General features: G+C 41.2%; 1 protein-coding gene across 1 annotated transcript; it reads left to right on the top strand.

Annotated features, from left to right (window-relative positions):
- Positions 1-241: 241 nt before the first annotated feature.
- On the top strand, positions 242-26,120 carry nphs1.S (NPHS1 nephrin S homeolog; the record flags this gene model as incomplete). The annotated part of the gene is given in 30 exon segments (NM_001095706.1): positions 242-487; positions 709-808; positions 2,088-2,285; positions 2,441-2,563; positions 3,107-3,238; positions 4,686-4,764; positions 4,843-4,946; positions 5,168-5,289; positions 5,799-5,970; positions 6,267-6,424; positions 6,682-6,823; positions 7,039-7,163; positions 7,258-7,423; positions 8,207-8,336; positions 8,861-9,033; positions 10,543-10,683; positions 13,128-13,268; positions 14,051-14,169; positions 18,093-18,258; positions 19,005-19,161; positions 19,825-19,976; positions 20,504-20,615; positions 21,020-21,201; positions 23,138-23,191; positions 24,129-24,251; positions 24,357-24,381; positions 24,670-24,781; positions 24,865-24,979; positions 25,773-25,879; positions 25,956-26,120. Coding segments are annotated over 29 exon segments (3,717 nt in total). The 3' UTR covers positions 26,088-26,120.
- Positions 26,121-27,006: the final 886 nt, after the last annotated feature.

Raw genomic sequence — 27,006 nt, 5'->3', positions numbered from 1 at the left:
TCTTGAAGGGCCACATGTTGTGTGTTTAGCTGAACTGCTGTCACAGGATATTAACTAAAAATACGATGTGTCACCAAGACAAGGATGACTCCCACCTCTACTCAGGATAAGGGAGGATGGAATTGGGGGGGAGAATGAACGAGTGGGAGAAGCTGAATCAGCTGCAAGAGAAAGAGGGGGGAACAGAGAAGTGAGAAACACCAAGAAGTGAGAAAAAGATAGTGAGAAAGAGTTGGAGACAGAGAGAGTAAAAGAGTGAGCTGGAGTGAGAGGGGGGAAGAGAGAGACAGGGAGAGAAAGAGAGGGACAGAGAAGGGGACAGCGAGAGTCTGTATCATACAGGTAAGGAGGGAGGAGAAGATCGAGGCTCAGGGGAAGTCTAGAGGCACCTGCAGTTGGAAGTAACAGAGGACACTGGGAGAGTTGGATGCACAGGACAAGAAGGCTGATACTCTGATCTGCCAGTGTAATCTCTCCACTGATTCAGGTAAGAAAGATCAGCAGGAGCCGAGGTATTTACACCATGACAAGTAGGAGGTCCACAGGCCTATGTGGCTCAGATCTCCAGAAGACAAGAGGTTAAAGGGTTTGTTCACCTTTAAATAAGTGGAACCTTTTTTTGGCTTTTGTAGCATGCTGGAAGTTGTAATAATGATTAAAAAAATATTTTAAAGGAATATTGCAGTAAGTGGACTCTCTGTTTCCAAGTGCAACTCCCAGGACTCCCTGCGCCCCTAGGACTGAGTTTGGAATATGGTGCCTGTGTTGTTTGTCGCGGCTTGTTGCAGTTGGTGGATGTTCAGGGAAGGTAAGAACTTGTATAATTGAGACTTATGGCATGTGTGGAGTAAAAAAGCAATAACAGAACAAAATGATAATTACTAAAAATTTCCAAAAAATCAACCAAATAAGTGGTTAAATAATTTAATTTAAAGGGTTAAATAATTGATAATTGAAACTGATGAAAATGTTATTTCTACTGTTTATTTTGGCTTTGAACACACTGGTGCCACCAGTGATTAATGATTTTGTAAGTCAATAGCACAAAGATTAATGAAAGTGTCAGGGTTTCTTAACGGAACACAAATAACCTTGTTTTGTATCCCAACATCTGAGCCCCCTACTGTAAATGATAAGGATATTAGAAGTCACTGAGGAGTTGTTCTGTGACCATATAAAGGCACAAGGCTGCAGGCTGAGTTATACAGGGAACTCTGAGTATATCACTCATGTATTATAAGGGATAATGTACCCCCTACTGTAAATGATAAGGATATTAGAAGTCACTGAGGGGTTGTTCTGTGACCATATAAAGGCACAAGGCTGCAGGCTGAGTTATACAGGGAACTCTGAGTATCACTCATGTATTATAAGGGATAATGTACCCCCTACTGTAAATGATAAGGATATTAGAAGTCACTGAGGAGTTGTTCTGTGACCATATAAAGGCACAAGGCTGCAGGCTGAGTTATACAGGGAACTCTGAGTATCACTCATGTATTATAAGGGATAATGTACCCCCTACTGTAAATGATAAGGATATTAGAAGTCACTGAGGGGTTGTTCTGTGACCATATAAAGGCACAAGGCTGCAGGCTGAGTTATACAGGGAACTCTGAGTATCACTCATGTATTATAAGGGATAATGTACCCCCTACTGTAAATGATAAGGATATTAGAAGTCACTGAGGGGTTGTTCTGTGACCATATAAAGGCACAAGGCTGCAGGCTGAGTTATACAGGGAACTCTGAGTATCACTCATGTATTATAAGGGATAATGTACCCCCTACTGTAAATGATAAGGATATTAGAAGTCACTGAGGGGTTGTTCTGTGACCATATAAAGACACAAGGCTGCAGGCTGAGTTATACAAGGAACTCTGAGTATCACTCATGTATTATAAGAGATAATGTACCCCCTACTGTAAATGATAAGGATATTAGAAGTCACTGAGGAGTTGTGTGACCATATAAAGGCACAAGGCTGCAGGCTGAGTTATACAGGGAACTCTATCACATGACACAGGTCAGTAGTGTCACTGATGGAATAAGCAAGGTTGTGTGACCTGCATGTCTCTCTCCGCAGGTGTGAGTGCTGTGCAGCAGGTATTTCGAGTGCAACCAGACAATATCACCATTGTGAAGGGATCGACCGCGCTGTTGAGTTGTGAGGTGGAACATGGGACTGGGATGGTGCAGTGGGAAAAGAATGGTCTCCTGTTGGGACCGGACAGGAATATCCCAGGGTTCCCTCGTTACAGTATGACTGGAGACCCTCACAAAGGTGTTTATATAAACTGACAATTGTAGAATAATCAGATCCAAATCCATTTTAAGAGTTTTCACTGGACTTTGGCCATTGCAAAGAATTCTGCCATTGGATGATATTACTGTGTAATCAATGATACGATACCCCACGGCTTTATATTCCTGCCACAGGCGAATACAACCTGCGCATTGAGCGTATCGAGCTGGATGACGACGCTGAGTATCACTGTCAGGTGGGGAGGTCAGAGGTCAGCTTGGGCATCATATCCCTCACTGCTCTCATCAATGTCCTCAGTAAGTGTCTTGTTCAACTATTTGTCAGCAGGAACAGCCCCTAAGTTTTCTTATAGTCTGTACAGAGAGATCCCATAAAACTATGGCAGCATAGGTATTCCCTGTACTAAGCACAATTCAGCAGGAACAGTCCCTAAGTTTGCTCATAGTCTGTACAGAGAGATCCCATAAAACTATGGCAGTATAGGTATTCCCTGTACTAAGCACAATTCAGCAGGAACAGTCCCTAAGTTTGCTCATAGTCTGTACAGAGAGATATAATAAATGCACAGTAGCATTCGTTTCTTCTAAGTTTGAGTTAATTTCTTAAGTCATTGGCTATTTATTTCTATTCATATAAACTGTATATTATTTCAGTTACGAGGACAAAAACTATAAGGCTACAAGGAAATACATTTATAACTCTATTCTTTAGGTGGTACAGCTCAGTATTGTCTCTCGGTACAACCTCTATGAATTTGTTGGTTAAGGCAGTAGAATATTATCTGCAGTGAGTGTTTTACTTCCATAACTGAGTAATTCCCACTTCTCTTTGTCTTTCAGTTCCCCCCAAAGCACCTACTTTTGAGGAGCATGCTGTGGGCAGCAGAGTGACTTGGGTTTACGGGGTGGAATACACAGTCACCTGCCAAGCAACTGATGCCAAACCGGCTGCTGTATTGACCATTAAAAAGAGTAACTATCAAGCCTATGAAATGCATTTTGGGGCTGCTGCTACATTTTGTAGCTAAGGGACTGCCTTGGGTGCCTAGAGACTTTACACAAGTCTCCCAATATGATTTTGCTAATGGCAATGGAGGGAACTGACATCTCCTTACCTCCCAAATGTGCCGTTTTCTGCAGGACAGTCCCGATTTTTATTAAAAAGTCCAGAGTTCCTCTTTGATCTCCTGCACAGATGCCAAATAAAAATACAATGTTTCTGAAAGTTAATTAAAAATAAGAGGTTTTTTTTGGCAGAGAACCCAGACCACTCCAGCACCTGCCATTAGATACATTTGTAACATTTAAAGATAAGCAGGTCTCTTGGGAGAATTGAGACTCACAGCTTAAAGGGCAATTTCAGCTTCATTAGCAAAACTGTTATAACACATAAAACATGGCCCTAAAACTCCAACCAGAAATGTTGTAAAATGGACATGGTAATTAGGGGGTGTGGCCACATGGTGGGCGTGGTCAAAATGTTAGCATGGCAGATGCTTTTTATCCCTCCTTCAAGTTTTTTAAATGTTGTGAGATATGCATGTCAAACTTTGCATTATTCTTATTCCACTGTCCAAACTGTGGCCTTCAACTGTTGATCTTCATCTCTCAGCACCCATGGACGCATTATTTTGGGTGCTGGAAGTCATATTCATTAACATAAATTAAAGGCCAGAGACTGTGCAACAATGAAACTTCATTGCTCTATATTTTCCTACTTTCTACTTCATAACTGTCTCCATCTTGGCCTACTGTCTCTTTTTTCTTGCGCTAATGTCCCAAATTGTTCTCCTGTCTCTGTCTTACTCTACTGTTGCCATATTGATTGCTATCTCAATCTTGTCCTTCTGTCACCATCTAACGCTACATCCAACTCTACTTCTCTGATGGTAACATTGTTTGTCCAGAGCCGAGTTGGATCATTCTGTAGAGCAGGGGTCCCCAACCTTTTGAACCCATGAGCAACATTCAGAAGTAACAGGAGTTGGGGAGCAACACTAGCATAAAACATGTTCCTGGGGTGCCAAATAAGTGATGTGATTGGCCATTTGGTAGCCCCTATGTGGATTGGCAACCTACATTGAGGCTCTGTTTGGCAGTACACCTGGTTTTTATACAACTAAAACTTGCCTCCAAGCCTGGAATTTAAAAATATTCACCAGCTTTGAGGTCACTGGGAGCAACATACAAGGGGTTGGAGAACAACATGTTACTCACGAGCTACAGGTTGGGAATCACTGCTGTAGAGTCTTGGTGGCCAAGCTCATGCCTTCTCTTTCCATGAAACCAAGTTGGGAGAAGCAGGGTTACTGGTATAGCAAAGGTGTTAGCTAGGGGCATACATAACAAAGGTGTTAGCTAGGGGTGTTCAGTGGAATGTTGGTTATACATATATATTATCTGCTGTAACCCATTTAAGATGATCTGGAGGTGTCTGGAGATTCATCTACAAGCCCAGGATCAAGAGACAGACTGGAGAACACAGCACTGGTGACAAAGTGAGTAGAATTTAGGGATGGTAAATACCCGTTGCAAGAGATAACTTCTGAGTTTCCTGAATATCGCCTTGTTTTTAGAGTCATCCCCCAGAGTTCAGATAATGGAAAGCTGCTGACCTGCTTAGCATTAAATCCAGCTCTACAGACCCCAATCACCGTGAGCTTCACCATGAATGTCCTGTGTGAGAAACCCCAAAAACTCTAGTAAACATAAAATGCATGACAATTGTAATGTGTATGCAAAAATGTATAAAAATGTATAACTACACTGTACTACTTTTATAGTACCGCAAGATATAATGATATAGATATATATATACAGCACGTGTTTCTTGATTACGAAATGCTACTACTGACTCCACCAAGTCTCTGCTTCTCTCCAATTGTTACATTTAATCCCTAGTTCCACCAAATGCTCCGATGATAGAAGGTTATACTGGGCCATCGGTTAAAGCTGGGGAAACACTGAAGCTCATCTGCATTTCTTTAAGTGGAAACCCCCTGGCCACATTACAGTGGTCAAAGGTAAGTCAGTTTAGATGACTACATTGGGTCACGTACCAGCAATTTGGGCATAGGGAGGTTGCATGTCGGTGATGAAGGTTGGTGTGTATCTGCAGCTTGCAAAATAGAGTCTTCCACCTTTTCTAACCCTTAGATGATTACACTTATGAGTAGGACTGTGTTATGTTTTGTTTATGGTGACATCACTTTTGTTTTTTGGGAGACACACATTTGTTTTAATAGTATTCTGTGAGGATTCCTTCACTTTTGGTTCCTTCATTAAAAAATGTGATTAGTGTCCTATTCCCTGGGTACAAAACTGTAAAGGCTATTGACAATGGATACCCTGGGCTTTCTGAGACTTCCATGGTGGAGGTAGCTCCATGATTCATTAGAAGAGGCAGGACAGATTCAACAACGCTTAAGTGCAAGGAGCTTGGATACAAATATATTGACGATATGCGCACCTCATTGTGTTCATTCTTGGGCAAGAACACTTGGGCTTGTAAATGAACCTTCTTGTCTTACAGAATGATGACGTTGTGTCAACACGTTGGGAGACGGATGAGGTGGTCCGCTCTTCCCGTAGTCACCTGACCCTGAGCATAAAACCTGCAGATAACATGGCGGTTGTGAGCTGCGAAGCTGTAAATCATGTGACTCCACAAACTCTCAAAACCAGCATCATCCTCAATGTTGTGTGTAAGTAGAGAATTTCCTGTATGTGGTGACATGGATTTGCCATCTAATGCATGTTTATTTTATCTTATTAGTTGGGTGAGTGAGGAGATGACACATACTATACCATTGGCTTCTGTTTTGGCCAAGGAAGCTCATGCATTTCACAAACAACTTAGGTTTTATGTTGGCGATCTGAGAACCATCTTCACAACTCACTGGCTTTAGTTGTCCTTTGACCCATTGGGCAATAGCATTGTTTGGCAAATCCTATCTCTTTAGACATATATATATATTTATATATTTATTTTGCATCACAGTTCTGCCTACAGAAGTAACCATCCTTGGCTCGCCAAGTGGTCCAGAGAAATCCTCTCTGTCGTTCTCCTGTTTTACTGCTGCCAGTAACCCTCCTGTACAGATCCGCTGGTGGCTGGGCCCAAAAGAACTGGTGAACACCATTGTCACCATCACTGATGTAAGTTCTCCCCTATCATCAAATGCTTATGGAGAAATGCTCAACTCCCAAGAATGTAGGAGCTCTCTGAGGAAGTTCTGCTTCATGCAGCCCAAAATGTGCATGAGGCTCAACGGTCTGTGATTTTGCTAACCCTGTACTTGTCCCTTATGAAGCACCCAATATGCTTGCACTGAATTGTTTGCAAAAAATTGAAAAAGTTCATTATCTGACTCTCCGTGAGTCCTGATGTTTCATCTATGTTCTTCTCTCCGCAGGCCGCTCATGGTGGAAAGGTGACAATGTCCAACCTCACCATGGTGGCTCTTCGAGAAGAGCATGGAATGTCGTTGACCTGTGAGGCCTTTAATGAGGTCATTCTCTACACCAAATCCAACAGCGTTACCCTAAGTGTGCAATGTGAGTTGAAGGGAATACAGTGTGGGTTATTAGCCAAAAAAACTTGCCCTACATAATTTGCTCAATTTAATTTAGCTATTTCGCTGTGGGGGTCAACGACTCCAGCAATCCATTCCTTTTATTGTTATTGTTTCAGTTCATCATCCTCAGTATTTATGGAAAGAAGAACTGAAATGAATAAGCTACAATATGGTTTTTATTGTATTATATTCTAGACCCTCCACAGAATGTCTGGATTGAGGCCCCTCCAACCGATAAGTTCTTCCGGGCGGGGACGGCTGTGAAGATGACTTGTTTCTCTAGTGGTGGAAACCCACCACCCAGGCTTACCTGGATCAAGGTTTGAAGTCACCGCATTTCCTATGCAATTGTATGTACATACCCTCTTAAAATATAACAAAAGCTTTGGATATAGAGTGTGTGTTTCTTTGCAGGATACTAAAAGTCTGAGTGGGGGAACGCAGATCCATTCGGGGAAAATTGTCACAAAAGAAATTACAATTATAACCGTCCCAAGCGACAATCTGGCCACGTACCGGTGCAACGCCAGCAACATTGGCAAGACAGCGCTGACTGCCAGCACGAAACTCAAGGTCCAGTGTGAGTGCAAATTATCTGTTCATTCTGCGCTATAAGTTCTGACTTATTTATCTGGTGTTCTATTGGGTTGTCCAGACAGGGACCCTGCATTATATTTGGAGTAATTATCTAACGTTTCTAGCATAAATAACAGTGGTGTGGTCACTCGTTAATAAAAATGGAACAGTCCTAAAGCCACCTCTGCCTTGAGTAAATATTATCAAAAATTATTGGTAGTAAAATGCCATCTTCTGGGAGTGAAAATGATCTCATATTGGGGCCAAGAAGAGCAGCAGTTGTTGATAGGAAAAGGGCGGAGATGGCACATAAGGTTAAGATCTTGACATTATGACAGAAAAGCAAAAATATAGAAATAATGGAGATAATGGGAGGATATGATGGAGACAGTAGAGATGATGGAGACTGTAAGATTATATGGTACCATCAGAACAAGGTGGAACCAATAGATCAAGATGGAGGCAGAAAGGTAAGATGATGACCGTAACACTTTATTTATATTAGTATTGATCAACTTGCCCAAGGGCTGTTGGGAGTTCTGGGCATAATAGTTCAGCATAGAGGCATTAGTCAGATATTCATATGTTATATATAAAGACAGTTTTGCCTCAGCCTTGTCTCCGTATGCCCACTGCAGTTAAATCACATGAAAAGAGCAGTTTCAATGTGGCTCCACCAAATCTACATGTCAATCATCAAAGGATTTTAGTATCCAGGAGACTCCTGGATCAAGTCCCAGGTCTGGTACATTCCTAAACATTTCATATGCTCTTGTTCCTCCTGTAGTTCCTGCCATAGATGTAAATATAATGAGCAGTGCCAAGGAGTATCGCCGAGGTTCTACCATTACATTGACCTGTGTCACCGGCAGCAGTAACCCCGCATCAACCATATCCTGGGTAAAGAATGGAGAACAGTAAGTCATACTAAGTCGTCAGTGAGTAGCAGGTGTGTGATTACAAATATAATGATCGCCTCCCACCTTTCCTTTATGCTTCATGGGAGCCCAACATAATAAATAAGGGTCCTATACTTCAGGGGAATAAAATGTGAGAACATGTGGACTAAATCTTCCAAATCTCTTGGAACACTGACCCTTACAGAATTTATAGGTGGGGGTGATATCATTCCAATTTGCAACACAGCAGAAAAGAGTGACTGACGTTTAGTCACATGACTGAGGGCACCTGGGAAACTGACAATATAGCCCCATGTTATAAAATATTTAAAAAAAATAAATTGCTCTTCTGAAAAACAGATTTCAGTGCAGAAGTCTGCTGGAGCCGCACTATTAATTGATGCATTTTGAAAAAAACATGTTTTCCCATGACATTATCCCTTTACGTAAATGTGCTTTCCACTCAGGCACCCATACAAAAGAGTCTGCTTAATTTTTGGAATATTCATTGTGTAAATACAATGCTATATATCCACCCACAGGTTAAAAGCCCAAGATTTGGGGAGAAAACCTTCACTGTATGGGGGAATTTCCAGTTCCAGTCGTGTCACACTGATAGCAACATCTAAGGACAATGGAAGACGAGTGTCCTGTGAGGCCTTCAGCAATGTCCTCAACGAGGCCGTCAATACCTTCTACAAGCTCAATATCCTGTGTGAGTAGCTTCTTACCTGCTCATTAGCAATGTCCACTGATCTTATATCAAAACCATTTGGAATAGGTTTTGTGCCTTCTGTAGGAAGAAGCGTATTTGCTATTCTCTATACCAGGGCTCCCCAACTTTTTTTTTTACCCAACAGCCACATTCAGATGTAAAAAGAGTTGGGGAGCAACACTCAAACATCAAAATAAGTGCTGTGATTGGCCATTTGGACTGGCAGCTATAAAAGGCTCTATTTTGACAGTACAGTATAGTTTTTATGCAACCAAAAGTTGACTTCAAGCCAAGAGTTCAACCATAAGCACCTGGTTTAAGGCCACTTGGAGCAACATCCAAGGGGTTGGTGAACAACATGTTGCTCACAGGTCACTGGTTGGAGATCACTGCCCTATACTCAAGTCCAGCTTGAAGGCTGTTTGTGGGGAACCCTATGTAGCTGCCCTTCTTTTACTTAGAACTATGGCTAATAAAACAAACTCATATTGGATAGGAAAGTGGGCTTCAACTGAAAAAAAATTAGAAAAACCTTAGAGAATCTGAAGGCTACAAAGCAAGAACACACACAATGAATGACATCATTGAGCGGTCCACGAAGTTAATTTATGGAACATATGAGTGAATGAGAGAGAGACCGGGAGATTATTAGAGCATGAATAAACATACAAGGGCAATAGATGCCTTTAGGAGTTTCCTGGAATATTAATGACTAGCAGAGCACAATAAAAGTTCTTCTACATAATGATTTCCAATGAGATTACAATGCTTAGGTGCCATATATAGAATATATAACCAGATGTGCTCAGGCTAGACAGATTAAGCATCAAAATATGTTAAAAGGCTACAAAAGCATTTGACATTGTTGTGGGGTCCCCATTTGTGGCTCTTGTCTGGTTGGTCAGAATGAATAGGTCAGATCTACAAATGTTTAACAACTTGTCCTTATGAATCACATACAAACCCATAACTATGCAGCGTCAAATAAATTATTCAAAGATATGATTTATTTTATGTAAATAAACAGAGAATGATAAAATGTTACTCATTTAAATGCACTCTACATGTTTAACAACAGAGAGGGCATAAACATGGATAGACTTAGATTTTTAATGCATGGGCAATGGCTATAGAAGTCATCAGCCAAAGTGATGGGACAAATGTTTAACATACCATGAGGCACTAGGGTTCAGGCAAAGACAGAAAGTAGGGGCAGCGTAGGGCAGTGAACACTAGGCAAGAACAGCCAAATGAGATACTTAGTCACACAAGGAAGAACAGACGACTTCCTGCATTCCTCCTATAGCAGTTGGTAGGGTGTGGAAAGTTGAGGTTCTGCAATGCTGGTGTTCGCTGCCTGTTCCTGCAGTAGGTAATAGTAATACAACATAAATCAAAAAAGAAAAGGTGAGTAATTCAAGGAGACTGGTAATTGTATTCTGTAAATGAAATGAATGTTGTAAATACTTCAACTATTTGTTGTCTGATGCTGCTGGTATCTACCCACAGTTCCTCCTGAGTTTCTGGATGATCAGCCAACGGTGGTACAAGCTGTGGAACATGGAGCAGCCCTCATTCCAGTCCGTGTCAGGGCCAACCCACCTCAAATCAACTACACATGGAGTCTTTGGGGCGAGAAACTGATCAGAGGTGAGAAGATAACTAATGAGGAGGAGGTTGGGAGAACCGATGAAGAGGAGGAGATTTGGAGAAATGATGAAGAGAAGGTTGGGAGAACTGATGAGGAGAAGGTTGGGAGAACTGATAGAGAGGAGTTTGGAAGAAGTGATGAGGAGGAGGTTAGGAGAACTGATAAAGAGGAGGTTGGGAGAACTGATGAGGAAAAGGTTGGGAGAACTGATGAAGAGGAGAGAATTGATTAGGAGGAGATTGGGAGAACTGATGAGAAGGAGGTTAGGAGAACTGATAAAGAGGAGTTTGGAAGAAATGACGAGAAGGAGGTTAGGAGAACTGATAAAGAGGAGTTTGAGAGAACTGACGAGGAGAAGGCTGGGAGAACTGATGAGGAGAAGGTTGGGAGAACTGATGAGGAGAAGGTTGGGAGAACTGATGAGGAAAAGGTTGGGAGTATTGATGATGAGGGAGGAAAGTTGGGATATAACAGAATGATTTACAGTATATTATCAACTCTCTACAGCTCCATGTCTTTGGATATAGTTGGATATAGGGCATGAATCTATTAAAGTTAAAAGGCAATGCAGTGATAGGGAATTTGTGCTTATTCCAAGGATGTTTCTTTGGTTTAGACTCTGATTCTGGGTGCTCATGTCAAATGTTGTCCCTGGCCAGCCCTAAATTGTGCATAACATCCAGTAGGTAATGGTCTCATGACTTCTCCATGTAACAAAGCTTGGCTTGCAGAACTACTCATCTCTGCTTGCCTTTATCGTTGTATTTGTTAATTATTAGAATTCACTAAAATACTGAGTGAATGGATCTTACCCCTGGTGCTTAGTTATCCTTGTTAACGTGAATCAAATTACATGTTTTAAAGAGGCACAGAAATACAAAAATAAGAAGGAGACATATGGTGATTTAGCCTCAAGGGGCTAAACAGAGAAATCTGTTCGTGGCCACATGAGACCCTAACCATGAACAGATATTGTATCTGCTCACACACGGCACTTTCATTTTACTCACTAATCTCAGCACCAGATGTTTTAGCAAAGCCTAAATATATTGCATGGATTGTGTTTTACTTTCCCAGCTTCTTTCTCCTACAAGGAAATTATTACCTGAGCTTAATGCGACCTGCCCTTGATACAACCATTCTGAGCCTCGCTCACTGCCATTAATGGCTTAAAGTATGGGTTTAGGAAACAAAAATGAATTGTTGGATGTTTCTGGGCCAAAGAACAAGCTTTTTCCCATATCTGAATGTTGTTGCATTAGAGCAGTGGTTCCCAACCAGTGGCCCTTGAGCGACATGTTGCTCACCAGCCCCTGAGATGTTGCTCTCAGTGGCCACAAAGCAGGCGCTTATTTTTGAATTCTTGTCTTGGAGGCAAGTTCCACTAGCATATTCACAATCCCAGGTACCATGGAAACGCATGCCTATTCCGGTCCTAGCAGCCCGGTGTACGTTCTACGCCCGCCTGACCTTCTCCAGATAGGAATTTCCAAGTGTGCCACCTCCTGGTCCTAGCAGTCCGGCATACACCCCTCTGCCCTACTCTGGGTAGGAATTCCTTGTCCCTTCTTCAGGATGGTCCCACTGGTCCTACAACTATCACTTCCACCCTTTCTCTGGCTTAGCCATTGCCTCTAGGTCACTACCTCCTTGTTGGGGTCTGGGCTACCCATGTTAGCTTATATCTGAAGTACCTAATACTTTTTACTAGGAGACCCTCTCTCTACCTGTATCTGTCCAGCTGAAGAATCCCACCCTGGGTGTGTCCTTCCCTTATATACAGTTTGCACTCTATCCCCATCTAGTGGCTGGGGTGTAACCTACACCTAAACTTACATTACCTTAACTCTTACATTACCTTATCAAATTTACTTCACATCACTCTCACACATAGTACAGTAACAGTACAGTCACTTACAGTAACAACCCCCTTACACGTAGGCATAGGCTGAAATGTAAATGCAGAATTGTGATGTTCAGATCACCTTTAGTGCAATTGCTTGTGCCATGAAAAATATTCTGCTCGTATCTTATTTCTTATTTGCAAGAAAGCTGTAAACAGGCAGGTCTTGCTTTCATGTTGCACCCATGGGCACCAGTTTTTGATGCTGCAAGAATTAAGGTGGCAATGGAGGCACCCATAATATTGTATGAAATGATATTCGGTGTGTGTATGGTGGGAGATGAGACGACCGATATCAGGAGAAAACTTGGCTATTGTTCTGCTCATTGATTGGGGGGGCTGGAAAATTTTGATTAGGCGCCATCATCAGATATGGATAGAATTCTATTGTTTTTACCTCTGTATCTGACGATTCAGCTCTAACACGTCTGTAATGAAAACTAATGATCTTTCATGCAGGTTCAACTCTTGCACCATCGAGCAGTATTAGTCGCCGTTTTCTTTTATCACTTTAACAAGTTGCTACTCTCCTGTGTACAGATGGAGCATACCGACATCACCTGCGCGGCGAGGGGGCCCTGGAGATATGGAACGTGAGCCGCGCTGACTCTGGCATTTACAATGTGACCTGTGTAAATAAAGAGGGGAAGAACAGTGTTGTCATAAGACTGGATGTGCAGTGTAAGTCATTATACAGATAGTTAGCATCTCAGCCATAAAGCAGGACAGGTCTGCTGCTTACAATGGGGATCAGATAGGATCTGTGCAGCCACTGGGACAGAATGTTCTGTTATACAGATAGCTAGAATCTCAGCTGCCATAAAGCAGGACAGGACTGCTGCTTACAATGGGGATCAGATAGGATCTGTGCAGCCACTGGGACAGAATGTTCTGTTATACAGATAGCTAGAATCTCAGCTGCCATAAAGCAGGACAGGACTGCTGCTTACAATGGGGATCAGATAGGATCTGTGCAGCCACTGGGACAGAATGTTCTGTTATACAGATAGCTAGAATCTCAGCTGCCATAAAGCAGGACAGGACTGCTACTTACAATGGAGATCAGATAGGATCTGTGCAGCCACTGGGACAGAATGCTCTGTTATACAGATAGCTAGAATCTCAGCTGCCATAAAGCAGGACAGGACTGCTGCTTACAATGGGGATCAGATAGGATCTGTGCAGCCACTGGGACAGAATGTTCTGTTATACAGATAGCTAGAATCTCAGCTGCCATAAAGCAGGACAGGACTGCTGCTTACAATGGAGATCAGATAGTCTGCTGTTTGAAAGATACTGGAAGTTGTAGTTGAACAACCCATGCAGGGCCTCATTTTGAACATTCTTGGACAGATCATTCAGTACATGGTCTGATTGTCCCATAGTAGATTAGCTTTGGATCTAGAAAATAGATGCCTTCAGAAGAACTTTAAAATCCATAACTTGTGTCTTTACTCACCCAGACTCCCCCACCATTCGCAGTCTCGGTGACACAGAGGTGGATCTCGGGGCAGACGCAGAGATCGTGTGCATGGCGGATGCCAATCCAGTGACAGACTCAATGTTCCAGTGGAGATGGCTGGTTTGAACCCATTTATATTGCCTTGTGTTCATTCAGTTAGGAGAACTATTTGCTCCTCTCTTTTGCCTCTTTTAGAAACACCAAAGCACCCGTCCAATCTGCTCCGATAAATTTCCTGCAAAATACAAGGGTGTAATGAACCCTGGAACTAACACTGATAAACTTGAATGTCATTAAAGGGATACTATCATGGGGAAAAAAAAATTCAAAATGAATCAGTTAATAGTGCTGCTCCAGCAGAATTCTGAACTGAAATCCATTTCTCACAAGAGCAAACAGATTTTTTTATATTCAATTTTGTAATCTGACATGGGGCTAGACATTTTGTCAATTTCCCAGCTGCCCCCAGTCATGTGACTTGTGCCTGCACTTTAGGAGAGAAATGCTTTCTGGCAGGCTGCTATGGGGTGCCGTTTGTCCCAAATACATTCTGTATACAAAACTATCCCTAATACACAGAATGAATGTCTCTCATGGTATATAAGTATTTGTAACAATACACAGATAAAAAAATATACAAAAGACTTATTTCTATTAAAGAATGAAAACAAAATCTGGTTAGTGCACAAAAGGATGTCATTATATTACAAACTCCATTCTGTACAGTTTAACAATCAATCTGTCTCCCAAATGTATAACCTCCATGTAACGGACGCACTTATGTGCAGAGTTACTTACAGAATGAATTATGTAAACACAAAGTTGGACATAATATATAATAGTGTAAGTAACTAGTGCTTGTCAAGCTAGATTTGACTGACAAAATAGATATCTGTGACAGAAAGCAAGATTTTATAGTACAGGATTCACTCTTTCCACAAAATGACAGTTTTGTTTCACAAAACAGATAAAATAACCATTCTGTGAAGCAACACTGTCAGTCACATTCCTGAACCAATAAGAACAAAGCTTATTGCCATATACAAACAAGATGAGAAGTGGCCAGCTCTGCTCCACATGGCTAAGCCAAAGTATCTGACCTGCTATAGAGACGCCTCTAATGTCCCCTGTGCTGCATAGTAATAAACATGAACAAACCTTTCCTAAAAGAGCTGCTGTTAAACACTACAGGTTCATAAATGGAAGTTTTTACAAATGGCTGAGAAATATAATGCTGCACTTCTAATGATTGTAGAAAAAGAAAAGTATGCAAAACATAAATATGATCATTTTAGGTGATATGGCTATTCTTATTATAGTAACCTGCTTGTGTGGCCATTTTGGTTAAGGGCATTCCTGCTGTTTTGCCATTATCTTATGACTCACTCCTGTTTCCTCTTCCTGTCTAAGCTGAGAGCAATAATGGGACAGGCCACACCCACCTGCCATTAAATGTACCAGAAGTTACTGTGCTTGTCTGGCTGCTTTGCCTGACTCTCAGAGTCAGTTATAAGTTTTGTATATGATAGTTAGACTCCAATGTCTCCTCCTAGCTGTAATCTTGCACCAATTAGCTTGTAGTAGTCTCTTAATAATGTGCTTAGCTATAGTTCAACTACTACATAATAGATTTAGCCAGAGACCCTTTTGTTTACACACAGTACTCAGGAGTGGCTGCTCATATAACCTAAACATCATACTATAAAAAATGCGTGACTGTGCACATGATTAGTCCCAATTCTCTGGCTAAAGCTATTATGTAGTAGTTGAACTATACCTACCAACATTTTGGAAATAAAAAGAGAGACAAAAATTTTTTTTGCATGTAGTGCAGCAATTTTTTTGACCACACCCATTTTGTGGCCGCACCCCCTAATTACCATGTTCATTTTTCAAAGTTTGGCAGGTTATAAAAATTTTAAAATATTCCTCCTTATCTAAACTGTTAAAATTACTTATTTTCTTATCTCAAAATTGTTATAAAGCATCTTAGTTGCACCTGTTAGCTGTACTGGCCTCTCTGCCAAAAGCCAATTAAGTTAGAAACTTTGTTTCTTTTTCTGACTGTTCAGTGCAGAGAAAGGAGGGACTTTCCAGTACAAATGAGGGACCTCAAGTTGAGCTGTCAAAAGAGGGACTGTCCCTCTGAAAAAGGGACAGTTGGGAGGTATGTGTGCACATGATCAGTCCCAAGTCTCTGGCTAAATCTATTATGTAGTAGTTGATCTATAACTAAGCACATTATTAAGAGACTACTACACGCTAATTGGTGCAAGATTACAGCTAGGAGGAGACATTGGAGTCTAACTATCATATACAAAACTTATATCTGACTCTGAGTCAGAGCAAAGCAGCCAGACAAGCACAGTAACTTCTGGTACATTTAATAGAAGATGGCAGGTGGGTGTGGCCTGTCCCATTATTGCTCTCAGCTTAGACAGGAAGAGCAACAGGAGTAAGTCATAAGATAATGGCAAAACAGCAGGAATGCCCTTAACCAAAATGGCCACACAAGCAGGTTACTACAATAAGAATAGCCATATCACCTAAAATGATCATATTTATGTTTTGCATACTTTTCTTTTTCTACAATCATTAGAAGTGCAGCATTATATTTCTCAGCCATTTGTATGCAGCACAGGGGACATTAGAGGAGCCTCTATAGCAGGTCAGATACTTTGGCTTAGCCATGTGGAGCAGAGCTGGCCACTTCTCATCTTGTTTGTATATGGCAATAAGCTTTGTTCTTATTGGTTCAGGAATGTGACTGACAGTGTTGCTTCACAGAATGGTTATTTTATCTGTTTTGTGAAACAAAACTGTCATTTTGTGGAAAGAATGAATCCTGTACTATAAAATCTTGCTTTCTGTCACAGATATCTATTTTGTCAGTCAAATCTAGCTTGACAAGCACTAGTTACTTACACTATTATATATTATGTCCAACTTTGTTTTTACATAATTCATTCTGTAAGTAACTTTGCACATAAGTGAGTCCGTTACATGGAGGTTATACATTTGTGAGACAGATTGTTTGTTAAACTGTACAGAATGGAGTTTGTGATATAATGACATCCTTTTGTGCACTAACCAGATTTTGTTTTCATTCTTTAATAGAAATAAGTCTTTTGTATATTTTTTTATCTGTGTATGGTCACAAATACTTATATAACATGAGAGACATTCATTCTGTGTATTAGGGATAGTTTTGTATACAGAATGTATTTGGGACAAACGGCACCCCATAGGCTGCTGTTTTTCCTTCTCAATGTAACTGAATGTGTCTCAGTGGGACCTGGATTTTACTATTGAGTGTTGTTCTTAGATCTACCAGGCCGCTGTTATCTTGTGTTAGGGAGCTGCTATCTGGTTACCTTCCCATTGTTCTTTTGTTTGGCTGCTGGGGGGAAAGGGAGGGAGGGGTGATATCACTCCAACTTGCAGTACAGCAGTAAAGAGTAATTGAAGTTTATCAGAGCACAAGTCACATGACTTGGGGCAGCTGGGAAATTAACAATATGTCTAGCCCCATGTCAGATTTCAAAATTGAATATAAAAAAATCTGTTTGCTCTTTTGAGAAATGGATTTCAGTGCAGAATTCTGCTGGAGCAGCACTATTAACTGATTCATTTTGAAAAAATTTTTTTTTCCCATGACAGTATCCCTTTAAGCAAAGAGCATTCTAATTGACATTTGCATTGGTGCATCACGTGTAAGTGGCAGTTTTCCCAATTGCTCTGGGATTTAGGGGAGGAGCACCCACTTTGCTCTGAACCCTGTTTTAGTTAAAAAGCCTTAGAGGGTCCTGGGTTTTGTCTGGGTGAAAAGGTGCATCATTGGGATCAAGCTTGATAATCTTGGTTAAATCCCCAAATTGTAAATCCATAGGAACCACCATGAGACAAAGGTTGGGGGTGATGTTGCTTTACAAATTGTCTTTCCTTGTCCTTTAATAGTTACATAGGTTTAATAAGTCTAATAGTTAAATAGGATGTATCATTTCCTCTTAATTTGATATGTTCAAACATATTTTCACCCTTAGGGTGATGAGGAGCGAGACCTCTCTGCCTTGGAACGTAGAGTAGATGGAGTGACCGGACGCCTCATTATCCGGGAAGCCAAGAGAACGGACGCCGGGCGATACGAGTGCGCTGTAGATAACGGGATCCCTCCAACCGTCAAGGCCGATGCTCGTCTGATTGTTCGATGTATGTGGGGGAGTCGCTTTATGTGTTTAATCCGATGCAGAATAACCGGTGGTGTTGAAACACTGGGGTCGCCATTGAAACAATTCACTTGATTAAAGGGATCCTGTCATCGGAAAACATGTTTTTTTCAAAACACATCAGTTAATAGTGCTACTCCAGCAGAATTCTGCACTGAAATCCATTTCTCAAAAGACACATTCAGTTACATTGAGAAGGAAAAACAGCAGCCTGCCAGAAAGCATTTCTCTCCTAAAGTGCAGGCACAAGTCACATGACTTGGGGCAGCTGGGAAATTGACAATATGTCTAGCCCCATGTCAGATTTCAAAATTGAATATAAAAAAATCTGTTTGCTCTTTTGTGAAATGGATTTCAGTTCAGAATTCTGCTGGAGCAGCACTATTAACTGATTCATTTTGAATTGTTTTTTTTCCCATGACAGTATGCCTTTAAGATATCTTGGTTCCATGAGTGACAAACTGGAGAGACAGACATTTATTATCATTTCTTGGTTTAAAGTAGGAATTCAACTTGTCAACATTTAAAATTAGCGTTTCAAATATTACATAACGTTTATTATGTTTAGTTGCAACAGCAGAAACAAAAAGCTAAAATTTAAGATGTTGACACCTATCTAGTGCTGCCACCTAAAGGCAGAAAGTTGCATTGCAGGTAGTATTATCACCAAAATCACATTATCACATACTAAACTTAACCTCTTTATCTCATTATGATTCTCCTTTGTAGTTAAGCCTGATATACACAAGGGGGTGCACTTGAGCAAAGTGGCCGTTCCAGGTGATGGAAAGAGCGTGGCGGCGTTGGTGTGTAAAGCCGAGGGAATCCCCAGTGTGGCGTTCAGCTGGGCCAAGAATGGGGTATCTCTGGATCTAAAAGATCCCAGGTGATTTAAGTAATGACGGTTTTATATAATAAACTGCCACATTGTTTTTGTTAGAAAGTACAGTATGAGGGTATAGCTTATTGTGTGCCCAGAACATTCCTTCTCTGTATATTTGTATTTATACATATGGGAGGAGGAGGTGCCATATTGATTCCCTTAGACAGTACAGTATGAGGGTATAGCTTATTGTGTGCCCAGAACATTCCTTCTCTATATATTTGTATTTATACATATGGGAGGAGGGAGGTGCCATATTGATTCCCTTAGACAGTACAGTATGAGGGAATAGCTTATTGTGTGTCCAGAACATTCCTTCTCTGTATATTTGTATTTATACATATGGGAAGGAGGTGCCATATTGATTCCCTTAGACAGTACAGTATGAGGGTATAGCTTATTGTGTGCCCAGAACATTCCTTCTCTGTATATTTGTATTTATACATATGGGAGGAGGAGGTGCCATATTGATTCCCTTAGACAGTACAGTATGAGGGTATAGCTTATTGTGTGCCCAGAACATTCCTTCTCTGTATATTTGTATTTATACATATGGGAGGAGGTGCCATATTGATTCCCTTAGACAGAACATTCCTAAATGAATAGCTAATGACATGTTCTCTGTAGATGTCCGTTTATATATTTAACCCCTCGTTACTTTTCCAGGTACTCGGAGAAGACTTTTCACGAGTTGTCGGTTCACACCAGCACTCTGGTCATTTCCAACGTGAGTGCGGTTAAGGACTATGCCCTCTTCACATGTACAGCCATGAACACCCTGGGGGTCGACAGTTTCTCCATTCAGCTCGTCAGCACCAGTAAGAAAAGTCAATATAACAAAGAGACAGATTTGGCCAATGTCTGGTCAGATGTAGTGATGGGCGAATTTGGGGCGTTTCGCTTCGCCTAAAAATTCGTGAATTTCCAGCAAAATTCGTGAAACGGCGTAAAATTCACGAAACGGCACCGGCGTCTCATTTTTGACACTGGCGTCCGTTTTTTACACCTGCGTCCGTTTATTTTAAGCCGGCATCCATTTTTTTACGCTGAGGAATTCGCTGCGAATTCGCGCCTGGCGAATAAATTCGCCCATCATTAGTCAGATGGTGAAACAACATTTGTCTTTGATACAAGTCATGTGTTTTGTCTTCTTCTGCAATGTGTCCTTCAGTTTAGGCTCCACATTTGCACCCTAAGTTTTCAACTGAATACAAATCTTGCAGAAAAGTGGGGGTATATTCGGCCAAATACATAACAAGGAGTCACCCCTATTCTGGGGGTTCTGCTACAATAATTCCTGCCCTTTCATAATTACTTACATTGTCCCTGTTTCTCTACCCGCCAGGCCGTCCTGACCCTCCTTCAGGTCTGAAAGTCATTGGTTTCACTCATAACTCAGTGACGCTACAATGGAGTTCCGGATTTGATGGCGGAGCAGAGCAAAAATTTAGAGTCAGGTGAGAGATGATGAAAAATAAATAAATCCAGTAAATAAGAACCTTTAAATTTAAGTATTCCCAATATCTGCATTTCCAAAGAAATGGAAGGAGCCTCAACCTGACATGTTATTCCTGGTGTCCTGGTAAAAAAAGAAAAATTGCGTCTTCGCAAACCACTAATAATATTGAGCTGCTCCTCCTTATCTATAGGTCCTGGATGATTCTTGTAAAGGATTTATGACCCTAGCAGAGGTCTGTGAGAGGCTGTAGATACTGTAAGGCAGCTAATAAACAATGGAAGCTCACGCAAGTCTGAAACTGTAATATGAGTAAATGAAAACCGTTCATTAGACAAATACAAGGAATACAAAATAAGTCAAAGGAAAGGAGAAAGGAAATGATGAGAAGTGGTTCTGTTACAGGTACCGCTGGCCCGAAACTGACAGTCACATGTACGTGGACGTATTCCCACCCCAGGATACCGTCTTCACCATCACCGGCCTGAAAGGCAGCACCGCCTATAACTTCTCAGTCAATGCGATTAACGCCTTGGGGGAAAGCGACTACGCAGACCAGGGGGCGGTGGTTAGTGTTACCACTAAAGGTATTAATGTTTCCCCTTATTAAGCTTCCCCTTAAAGGAGAACTAAAGCCTAACTAAAGAAGTCGGTAGAAATGTTGTACATGATGTTTTGTGCTTCTGTATCAGCCCAAGGCAACCACAGCCCTTTAGCAGTAAAGATCTGTGTCTCCAAAGATGCCCCAGTAGCTCCCCATCTTCTTTTCTGCTGATTCACTGATTCACATGCTCTGTGCTGCTGTCACTTACTGAGCTTAGGGAGCCACTCACAATATACAGTACACATAGAATAGAAATGGCACAATATAAGGCTGATTAGTAATTAATACACATAATTACTACATGGCAGCACAGAAACCAGTGCAATTAGCATCAGAATTGAATAATCAGCAAACCTGTAGCATCAGTTTATATTACAGCCAGGGAAGCTCATTTTCTGCTGGATAATTAGTGACGAGCCCTAAGCTTAGCTTCTCAACAGCCAATCAGAGCCCACTGAGCATGTGAGTGTCACAGACACTTTCCAAGATGGTGACCCCCTGTGACAAGTTTGAAGTCCTGGATCATTGCTGCTATTGACAAGCTCAAACTTTAGCCTCGTGCAATTGACAACCAGGATTCAGTTCGGGATTCGACCAGGATTCGGATTCGGCCGGGCAGAAGGATTCGGCCGAATCCGAATCCTGGTCGAATCCCGAACAGAATCCTGGTTTCGGTGCATCCCTAAAAAAATGGTGTAAAATCCAGGAAAATGTAAAATCAGGGAAATGTATTATGTATAATATATAGGTGGGATCACAAAACAACAATGTAAAATGAGGGAACACTTAAAATCAGGGGATATAAAATTGATGTTCCACTGTATTTCTAAAGCAACACATTTGCATTTTCATTGACTGCAGTAGAATTACATTTTGGGGTCAAAAAAAAAAACAAAACTTTGCCTTATACTGGATAATGGAACATCTTGGTAAAGAAGTAAATAAATACATTTTTGTTAACAAATTAAGGACAAAATGTTTTTTTTTTGGATGGTAAATTATGCAATTTTCCTTAGTAGACAGGAAAGCCAGTATAAATGTAGAACCAAGTCAAAATGGGACTCTTTTTTTTCAGACCAGAAAAAAGTGGACCCAACAAAAAATTTGCTTAAAGGATACTGTCATGTCAAAACATTTTTTTTTTAAAAAAATGCATCAGTTAATAGTGCTGCTCCAGCAGAATTCTGCACTGAAATCAGTTTTTCAAAGGCGCAAACTGATTGTTTTATATTTAATTTTGAAATCTGACATGGGGCTAGACATATTGTCAGTTTCCCAGCTGCCCCCAGTCATGTGACTTGTGCTCTGATAAACTTCAGTCACTCTTTACTGCTGTACTGCAAGTTGGATCGATATCGCCCCCCCCCACAGCAGCCTAACAACAGAACAATGGGAAGGTAACCAGATAACAGCTGCCTGGTAGGTTTAAAAACAACACTCAATAATAAAATCCAGGTCCCACTGAGACACATTCAGTTACATTGAGTAGGAGAAACAACAGCCTGCCAGAAAGCAGTTTCATCCTAAAGTGCTGGCTCTTTCTGAAATCACATGACCAGGCAAAACTACCTTTTATGTGTTCAGACACAAAGCGACTATACCACCCTCACTAGTTTATTTGCCTTCTCCAAACTCATTGCATTTATCTTCTTATAGTTTAATCTGTCACAGGCCGGGGGTAAAGGGTTAATGGCGGTCATTTCCTTCAGTTTCCGTAGGTCCGGTAATAGTCGTCAGTATGGATTGTGTATGATTTCAGTATATGATGAATGATCCAGAGCAATGGCTGAAATCTTTGTTTTGAGCAGGAGTAATTGATGAGCAGTGATCTGAACTTTTCTTCTTCTTCTTCTTCTTCTTCTTCTTCTTCTTCTTCTTCTTCTTCTTCTTCTTCTTCTTCTTCTTCTTCTTCTTCTCAGAGACAACGTTGCTTCTGGTGCCTACACAGCAGCCCACCCGTGTCCCCGTGGCAGGTGAGATATGGGCATGATGTGTGGGTGTTGGTGGGAATGGAGAATGGGAATTAATAGGCAACTGATCTAGACCACACACATAACGGCAGCAATTGTAAGTAGAAAGTGTGAGGGACAGCAGAAGAAGATGGCACCAGGAAGGCAAGATGGCTGTAGTCTGGCAAAACAGTTACAGTCAAAACAGTGACAACTGGGGAAAGGCAGAAGTAGTATGGAAGGTTGTAATAGTATAAAAAGATGGTGATAGTAGCACAAGATAGCAATAGTAGGGAAAGATGGAGATACTAGGACAAGGTGGAGACAGTAGGACAAGATGGTGACCATGATGGTAAGATGGTACGACTTTATGTCAATGTTTCACAAAGTCTGGTCCTTGACTAGTTGTTGAACCTGTTGATAGCTGAAGTCTGTCTGAAGGTGTTGGGAAGTCTACTTTAACAACAGGTGATGGGCCATAGGGTGATCACTTCTTTTTCACACTGATGAGTTCCTCCAAGACTTCTGAGCTCTGGTGCTTCAGTTAGATAGTATGGGTTCACATGTTGGGGGATTCGTGTAAATTTCCATATTCCTAATAGAGACAACATTAGAAGTAATTCAAAATTATTTTAGGACCCCCTCATACTACATGCAGAAAAATCATCTGGGTTGGGAAAAATATATCAAGATTTTATATCAGTTGTCCAAGATCACCACCCCTAAGTAAAATGTTTCATTTTGCCTTTGTCATTCATACTGATCTTTCTGGTCAACCTACCTTAGATCCTCCTTCATCTCAGTAAAAATTTAAAAAACTAATTATTACAGTTTGCCATAGTTATTGTCCAAAGAGAAATAGCAGGGTATGTGACAAGGTGGACATCTCTTTAAGCCTAGAATGAATCACTGATTAGTAATTCAGAGTTAAATAGCCTGTTGTTTGTACTTCCTTACCCAGAATCCCTTGAGTGGCCACCCTACATATTGGCTGCTGTTTGTGCCGGTGGCGCCCTCCTTCTTATATCAAATGCGGCTTTTATTGGCTGCCTGGTGAAAAGAAGCAGAGACAAGTCCCAAGGAGGTAAATGTGGACTTACTTCTACACGAGCTCTGGGATGCTGTGGGTTAAAACTAAGGTTTAGACAATAATGTTCTGAAGTATTAACAAACTTTCTGTGTCTCACAGGAGAAGGTGTGAAGAAAGACGAGAGGTGAGGGCTAAAGAGAACAGGAAAGTTCCATTTTATCCCATTCTTTCTGGTACTGTCGGTTCTGAAACAACTTCCTGATGCTAATTTTTCAACTTTCATTCTCTCATTAAACTGGGCCAATATTCTCCCTTCCTACTTAATGCTCTGGTACCTTACACTTCCAAGCTTCTTAGGATGAAATGTTGTTCTTTTGTATATTTTATCCATGATTGCATGCTCTTTTTCCAACATACTGCTGGTACTTCACCACCTCTTCTTACATCCTTCACTCTTTCTTGGTTGTATCAGCGGCCAAGAACGCACACTTAATGAATACGGAGATGGTGAGCTCATCAACACCCATGCGAAGAAGACTCTGCTGATTGATAGTGGTTCGGAGACAGGTTCTAGTCTTTACCAAGTAAGATGTACAAAGTGCAAATAATCTTGTTGACTAAAGCTGTTGGATTTTGGAAGTTGAGCATTTGCATCTCTCCCTCACAGGACAGCACCTCAGAATCTGGAATATATTACTACCCTGTTCGAGATTACAGACCCTCGCTCTCCCCTCACTATGAGGTTCCAGAGAGAGGAGAACCAGGGATCCAAGGTTGGGAAGGTGAGTTAATCCTGAATGTTGAATTTATTGCCTTTTAAGAATACTATTAAGGAAACTATGTTAACCAAATGGGGACTTGTAGCCAAGCAAGTTCTGCAGTTGTTGAGCTAGAAAACCTTAATCCTTCTTGACTACATCATGGAGAATGAAAAACCCCAGTATCACAAATGTACGAAGTATACATGCTACTGTACATGCAAAACCAACCTTGAGAACACTACTTGCTCTTTAGCAGGGGTCCCCAACCAGTAGCTCATGAGCAACTTCTTGCTCTCCAACCCCTTGGCTATTGCTCTCAGTGGCCTCAAAGCAGGAGCTTATTTTTGAATTCTGGGCTTGGAGGCAAGTTTTAGTTGTATAGAAACCAGATGCACTGCCAAACAGAGCCTCAATGTAGGTTGACAATCCACATAGGGGCTACTAAATAGCCAATCACAGCCCTTATTTGGCACCACAGGAACATTGTTCATGCTAGTGTTACTCCCCAACTCTCTTTACTTTTGAATGATGCTCAAGGGTTCAAAAGGTTGGGGATCCCTGTTCTTCAGTATCATGAGCTGGTGCTTATCAGTCACAAGCTGCTTGCACTTGATGGAAGAACCAAAAATAAAGGAAAAGTGAGCTATCAGCCAACAACATTTATTAAAGGGCAAAAATAAAAGCACCTTGAATGAAGGGCATGATGGGGCTGAGCCTTAACGGGCGGTCTAAGCAAAAGTTGAACTGCAAAAGGGAGGCAAAAACTCCAAAAAAAAAAGTCTGCATTGTGGGTATAAGAAGTCTGTTGTTTCAGAGGGTGGATATGAGGACTGGTATGCTACTTCTGAAGGCCACGAGTATGCGGAAGTAGGAGAAGATTACCCACAATCCTGTAGAGTCAGGTGGCATAACAGAGAAATGGTGAGTGCCTAAGACCTCAGCAAGTTTGCCATCTTGGGGCACATCCAAATTTTACAGTCTCTTTTTATTTTCACAGGCCAATCAGGGAAGAGAGACATCATGGGCAGAATACCAGGATCCAGGGAGATTAAGAATCTATGATGAGGCAGATGCTCCCTTGTCTGACATTTATGAGACTCCGTATGGGGGGCGGGGGCAGCTAGTCTAACTATATTGTTTGCAATTCTGTGATTTCGTTTTTGGTGGGGGGTAACATTTTGCCTTCATTTTCTAAATGTACCTGTATATATATATATATATATATATATATATATATATATATATATATATATATTCTAGGGGTTCCTAGACCCATATTAAAGGGATTCTGCCATGATTTTTATGATGCAGTTTTTATTTCTAAATGACACTGTTTACACTGCAAATAATTAACTCTACAATATAAAATGTCATTCCTGAACCAGCAAGTGTATTTAGTAATATAAGTAATATTGGTGTGTAGGTGCATCTCAGGTCATTTTGCCTGGTCATGTGATTTCAGAAAGAGCCAGCACTTTAGGATGGAACTGCTTTCTGGCAGGCTGTTGTTTCTCCTACTCAATGTAACTGAATGTGTCTCAGTGGGACCTGGATTTTACTATTGAGTGCTGTTCTTAGATCTACCAGGCAGATGTTATCTGGTTATCTTCCCAATGTTCTGCTGATGGGCTGCTGGGGAGGGGGTGATATCACTCCAACTTGCAGCACAAGAGCACAAGTCACATGACTGGAGGCACCTGGGAAACTGACAACATGTCTAGCCTCAAGTCAGATTTCAAAATTTAATATAAAAAAAATCTGTTTGCTCTTTTGAGAAACTGATTTTAGTGCAGAATTCTGCTGGAGCAGCACTTGTAACTGATGTGTTTTGAATTTTTTCCCATAACAATATCCCTTTAAATGTTGCACCTACTAGTGCGTTACCCCCAAAGAATTTTCTTTTTTTTATCAACAAAAACCAGCAAGGTTGAACTCCACATTAAACACACGAGGCATTCTCGCTTGCATTATTCCTGTGTGCCATTGGATTTTTCTGTATAGACTACTATATGTGAGGCGGCCGAACCGCTACCTTTGTGCACCAGGTA

This window comes from Xenopus laevis, chromosome 7S, assembly GCF_017654675.1.
Source record: "Xenopus laevis strain J_2021 chromosome 7S, Xenopus_laevis_v10.1, whole genome shotgun sequence".
NCBI lineage: Eukaryota > Metazoa > Chordata > Amphibia > Anura > Pipidae > Xenopus > Xenopus laevis.
The sequence above is the reverse complement of the archived record's forward strand: the minus strand, read 5'-3'. Positions and strand labels throughout refer to the sequence as shown.